The 6471-nt window shown below is 38.7% G+C and overlaps 1 protein-coding gene across 1 annotated transcript in view; it reads left to right on the top strand.

Moving 5' to 3' along the window:
* The first annotated feature begins 4148 nt into the window (after nt 1-4148).
* Nucleotides 4149-6471, top strand: part of LOC113813332 (protein argonaute-4) — a 10656-nt gene continuing 8333 nt past the window's right edge. Inside the window, exon 1 of the mRNA XM_070137140.1 lies at nt 4149-4263. Within this exon, the coding sequence (XP_069993241.1) occupies nt 4239-4263 (25 nt within the window). The 5' untranslated portion in view covers nt 4149-4238. The remainder of the gene's footprint in view (nt 4264-6471) is intronic.

The raw sequence follows: 6471 nt of genomic DNA, 5'->3' as shown, positions 1-6471 counted from the left end.
CTGTAGCCACAACGTCTGGAGTGCCTGTGACCACTCTGCTACACGACTATGCTTACGTGTGTGTGTGTGTGTGTGTGTGTGTGTGTGTGTGTGTGTGTGTGTGTGTGTGTGTGTGTGTGTGTGTGTGTGTGTGTGTGTGTGTGTGTGTGTGTGTGTGTGTGTGTGTGTGTGTGTGTGTGTGTGTGTGTGTGTGTGTGTGTGTGTGTGTGTGTGTGCGAGTGTGTATGTATGTGAGTTTGCGTGTGTGCGTGCAAGTGCGTTGCGTGCTGCACATAGCGAGAAGAGACCGATCAACTATCCCGTGTTCTGCTGAGTGTGTGCGCGCCCCCCATAGTATACCTACGTCAGCATCCACTGGCCGCCCACAGCACAGGCGCTGAGGGTGTGGTTGCCACCCGACGACCCACTCGCGGGATTAACAAAGACCGCTCTTCTGCACTCTCCTCCAGATGTAGCGATGGTTTGGATGGCAGTTCATACATAACTGTATTTGATTTCTTCTCTAACAGAATAATCAGGTGATTAGCAAGACGATAATCTCCATTGCTGAAAGTGGCAGAATCAGTGTTTTTTTTTTTTTTTTTTTTTTTTTTTTTTTTTTTTTTTCTTAGTGCCACTCTACCATTACTACGGTCAGTCGCTGTTGGTTTCCTATTACCACCATGACCATGCCTGTGTAACCTTCGCTCGTGGAGGCCTACCCTACAGAGTGAAGCGATGACAAAAATGCCTTCGTCATCTATGGAGTATTATTGAATACAATAAATAAAAGAGAATAAAAACAATTCAGCATTATGGAGAATTTCGAAAAATCAACGAAAAATCCACATGTTTCAAGTATAAGAAAACTAAAAAGAGAATAAAAACAATTTAGCATTATGGAGAATCTCGAAAAATCAACGAAAAATCCACATGTTACAAGTATAAAAAAATAAACAAATACCATGATTGTTATGACCGACCACCCTTGCTTATTTTTCTACATCAACAGAGTCCTCTTACGGAAATTAAAGGATTTTATTCTAACAAAAAGAATGTTTACCACACGCAATGTCAATAAGTTGTTTTTAGTGGATATAAGCACACAGCCGCATTCAGCATTTCAATTAAATAATGTTAGTAATGTAAATTTCCTTTTTTCATATGAGCGTTTGTCCATATGAAAATCGGTATTTCAGCGCAATACTTGTCAGGTGAGGTATAACATGTTTTCCAGAGCGGATTTCAAGCTGCAGCAACATTAGTTGACAATTTAGTGGCATCTATGAAGAACTGACCGGCAATTTTGATGTGATGTATGATCATATAAGTTAAAGGATAACATAGGATTTCCCCAAAACAACCACTGATCACCATTTGTAGCGAACGCTGGTCACATGCTTATCACTAGGCCAAGCAAAAACCGCCAATCCCCTCTCTCCCTCTCCCTCCTTCCGCTCTCTCTCTCTCTCTCTCTCTCTCTCTCTCTTTCTCTCTCTCTCTCTCCTCTCTCTCTCTCTCTCTCTCTCTCTCTCCCTCTCCCTCTCTCTCTCTCTCTCTCTCTCTCTCTCTCTCTCTCTCTCTCTCTCTCTCTCTCTCTCTCTCTCTCTCTCTCTCTCTCTTCTCTCTCTCTCTCTCTCTCTCTCTCTCTCTCTCTCTCTCTCTCTCTCTCTCTCTCTCTCTCTCAGGTCAGCCCCCACGCGGTCAAGGAGTGACCGCGCCCCCTATTCGGATGGCCACAACCCAACACATGAAAACAGAGGGGAGATACGATATCCTCGCAGGGAGGACGATATTGGTAGGCCCACTGAAAGAACGGGAAGAAAGCAAAGAGGCAATTATCTGCTTCATTGGAGGTCACGCCCTTAGGAATCCTGTGTTCACATTTCTGACCAGACACAGAACACGCACGGCGATAAATATCGATGGGTTTCTCAGACACTAAAAATGGACCCTTACAATAATACACCCAGATCAATGGAGCTTAAGATGGGGGGAAATAGTGTATAAGATGCAAGAACGAACAAATTCTTGCTCATATTACGTGGTACATATGGTGAAGTGTGAAAAAAATTCCAAAGGAAACTGAAACATGAAATGACAACATATAATGAACGTGTCATTCATGCAAGCGTGAAAGTTAACGGAGTGATGACCCAGAGTCATCATAATGTATGAGAGGGAGGTAATCCCCATAGCTATTGGAATGGCTAAGGCATGCCACTCTACAGGTATGCCATCAAATCTCTGACTCCATTTTGTTTATTTGCTCAAAGTGGGGACATGGAGCACGTGCACGTCCCCGAGACGCGCCACGGTGCCGCTATTGCGCTCTTTCTCATGAAAATTCAGTGCACAGAAAAGATTTCCGAAGGCGTAAATGTTCCGCGGAAATGCGTGAACTGCCGGCAAGAACATGATGCTATTTCTCCACTGTGCGCATTCCATCCAAAGGATAGTATGATAATGTGGGGGAATTCCCACGCCTGCAGAGGCCAGCAGTGATGCCCCCCCAATGCAAGACATGGCGCCGGCCACAGTACCAGCACCAACAGGAGCAACAGCCCCATCAACTCAAGTACCAGTACCAGCTTCTGCACCAGCATCAGCACCAGTTCCAGCTCCAAGTCCAGCACCAGCCGTAGCTCTGCCCTCACTGCAGCAGAACAAACAAGAGACCAACGGGGAAGGAAAGGATCTGCTACAAATGCTGTTTCGGCAAATGGAGCAGATATTTATGATGCAACAACAGATGATTCAGCAATCTTAATTCCAGGAGAGGATGTACGCGCTCCTCCTGGATCAACAACAGCACCAACCTGTTGTGGGTCTTGGAAATGGTTAAGTAATAATTAGTCTCCGAATAATCTCTTGAAATGGATGATGACAATCGTGACAATACATGAGCTGAATATTTTAGGAATATAATTTTTCTTGATGGTAAATTTATCACCATCATTATAATCCTCATGACGGTGAGGTGGTACCTAAACCTCATGACCGCATGATATATAGTGATACTATCTTATTGTGTGGGGATTTTAATGCTCGCATATGAGAGTATTGCTGGAACAATTTATATAAACAAGCCCCTTAAAATCTATAATGGCTTGCCTCGGAGACAGCAGGTTACCCTGTCTAGGCTACACATAGGATATCAGAATAGAATACTTTAAGTACAGGATGTAGTTTTGGAGGCAAAGCCAGTGTCATATTACCACTGTAACCTGTGCAAGGCGCCCAAGTCGCATAATCTTGCCCATTACTTACTTTGTTGCATGAAAACTGCATCCTATCATACTACCCACAGATTAGTACTTACTGATTTTATTTACTTTACTATAGATTCTGGTCTGTCTTTGACATGATTAGGGATATTTTTTATTTTTTTTTATTTTTTAACCCTTTAGATGATATACAAATAATGCAGTGAGGATGGCACAGTCCGTCAGACATGAATATAACACAAATGTTTTTTGACTGATAGCCCTCTACATACATAGAAGCACAGCCAGTTTGGATAGATGCTTTTGTATCACCCTGGCTTTTTGCAGGCCATGCACATTGTTCTGTAAATAAATTTGATCAAATCAGATCTCTCTCTCTCTCTCTCTCTCTCTCTCTCTCTCTCTCTCTCTCTCTCTCTATATATATATATATATATATATATATATATATATATATATATATATATATATATATATATGTATGTATATATAATATAAATATATAATATACATATATATATATATTATATATATATATATATATAAATATATATATATATATATCCCTCTCTCGCCCTCCCTCCCTCCCCCCCTTCTCTCTCTCTCTCTCTCTCTCTCTCTCTCTCTCTCTCTCTCTCTCTCTCTCTCTCTCTCTCTCTCTCTCTCTCTCTCTCTCTCTCTCTCTCTCTCTCTCTCTCTCTCTCTCTCTCTCTCTCTCTCTCTCTCTCTCTCTCTCTCTCTCTCTCTCTCTCTCTCTCTCTCTCCCTCCCTCCCTCCCTCCCTCCCTCCCTCCCTCCCTCCCTCCCTCTCTCTCTCCCTCTCTCCCTCCGTTACTCCGTCCCCCAACCCATGTAAACGAATTGTGAAAATGAGCGGCATGTGGCACGAATCGCGAGTGAGTTACCAATGTCCGTGTTTCTTCGCCTTTTCAGATATCGCTGTCGCAGCAGACCTGCCTCAGTGTTCCGAGAGACCGCAAGGAAGAAGTGGGGAAGCTCTGTGGTGGGAGCTTATCTTTTTCTTATCGCAGAGATGGTGTGGCACGAAATGCCCAAAGGTAAGGAAGGATTGGGTCACTATTTTTCTTCTATTTGATCAAGTCTATAGCCGTTGTTAATGTAGATTTACACGTGGTCTTTACCTTTTTCTCTTACCTGTCTGTATACATACCTGACAAGTATGAAACCTGTCAGTTTGGCTTCTTGAAAGTTTTGCGCCATTTCGACATCTGTTGTAGACATTGGGGCAGATGAAATTCATTGTTGTTTTTAATGATCCCTAAATTGATATTGTGGGAAAACGGCAAGCAAAAACTTGACATTTACAAGAAACCAAAGTGGATTTCAAAGCGAGAGACTTCTTGCAAAGTTCCTTGCATTGACGGAGGACCAGATACTGACATTGTTCCTGCCGTTTCCGCATCCTCGGTACAGAACAATACATACATGTGTGTACCTATCTATACGATGTTTCCTCGCGGAGGGGTGTGTAACCCCCAGGAATCAGATTTTAAACCTCTTAAGGGCATATGTATGTGTACATATGTATATACATATGTACATATTGAAATGTATATTGTAGATATGTATATGTATATTTATATATATATATTTATGTATGTATATATATATGTATATGTATGTATGTTCATATGTTTATGTATGTATGTTCATATGTGTCAATGCTGTGTGTATATATATATATATATATATATATATATATATATATATATATATAAATATGTATATATATATATATATTTAGATATATATGTATGTTTATATATGTTTGTATGATTATATATGTATGTAGGTTTATGTATTTATATACATGTATGCTTAAATGTGTATATGTATATATATGTATGTCTGTTTATATATATATATATACATATATATATATAAATATATATATATACATATATACAGCTAAACATATATATATATATATATATATATATATATATATATATATATATATATATATATATATATATATATATATATATATATATATATACACATACATATAGACATATATATAAATACACAGATACATATATATATGTATATATATTTATATATATATATATATATATATGAATACATATGTATATATATATGATGTATATGTATATATTATATATGGATCATTTCATGTCAATTAACATGATTCCCCAGAACCTCCCCAGTGACATTTCTTCAATTTTCCAAAATATTTTTGTACATGTACTTTTCATGCCAAATTAGAGAATTCCAAGTTTTAGCATCCTACCTCAAACTGTTTTGGAGATATGACCTTGGAGATAAGGCCATCCAAAGTTTGGATGTCACGCTCATTTTTTTAGGTCAGTGAATTGCACACATAATATGTAAGCATATTTGGACACCCGTTACTTTGGGTTTTAGACATGTACCTGTCCTAAAATTACCATGTACACTCACTCTAACTCTGTCTACCAGATACTTCACTTTCAAGTAGTATAGCTTAACTATTTTTGGAGATGTTCATCCTTTAAAACTGAATATTTTAAAAGTGCAGTTAATATTTTTGACATTTTGGGGGTCCAGATTGTGGGAAGTGTGCATATCATTAGAGTTGAGACTAATTTACTATCATATTTAGGAACTGTACAGTGTATTCAAAGAGATTGAGGGCACTTGGACCTTAAATGAGGGAATACGGCTTCAGGACAAGATGACTTTGACACCCCCTAAATGAGGTCCCCGGTTGATCATGTGGGCACTTTTAACCTTATGGTTTTCCAGTTCCTACATGATAATGGAGGCATTTGAATATGGGACTATTTGCCCATACACAGTAGTCCAGAAAGAAGTTCAACTGTGATTTTAACTACCTACTCATGATCAAGATTAAACATCATAATACTTTTGAATTATAGCATGCAGATATAATAATAAGTAGAAAATATGAAATATAAATAAAGAAAGTATTTAGAGAAAGACACAAATGCACCTGTTGTTAGTCTTTTTCAGTGTACATTGGGTAATATTGTTGGAACATTAGAATGTATAGAAAAAGTGGGAATATCACAAACAGGATGAGCTATTGTAGTTACGAGAGGAGTAATTTCATGTTGGTGTAGTCTAAATATTCATTGAGTTTTGGTCGTCCCTTCCAGATCCACAAGCTTTCTGATATATAGAGGTCAGAGGGAATGGGTAATGAATCTATTACTTTGAAATCATATGTTATAATTATTTAGTTGGCAACATTTACTTGCAAGGGAAATCTTGTTTTGCAT

This window comes from Penaeus vannamei, chromosome 22, assembly GCF_042767895.1.
Source record: "Penaeus vannamei isolate JL-2024 chromosome 22, ASM4276789v1, whole genome shotgun sequence".
NCBI classification, from domain to species: domain Eukaryota; kingdom Metazoa; phylum Arthropoda; class Malacostraca; order Decapoda; family Penaeidae; genus Penaeus; species Penaeus vannamei.
This window is presented reverse-complemented; position numbering and strand designations above follow the sequence as displayed.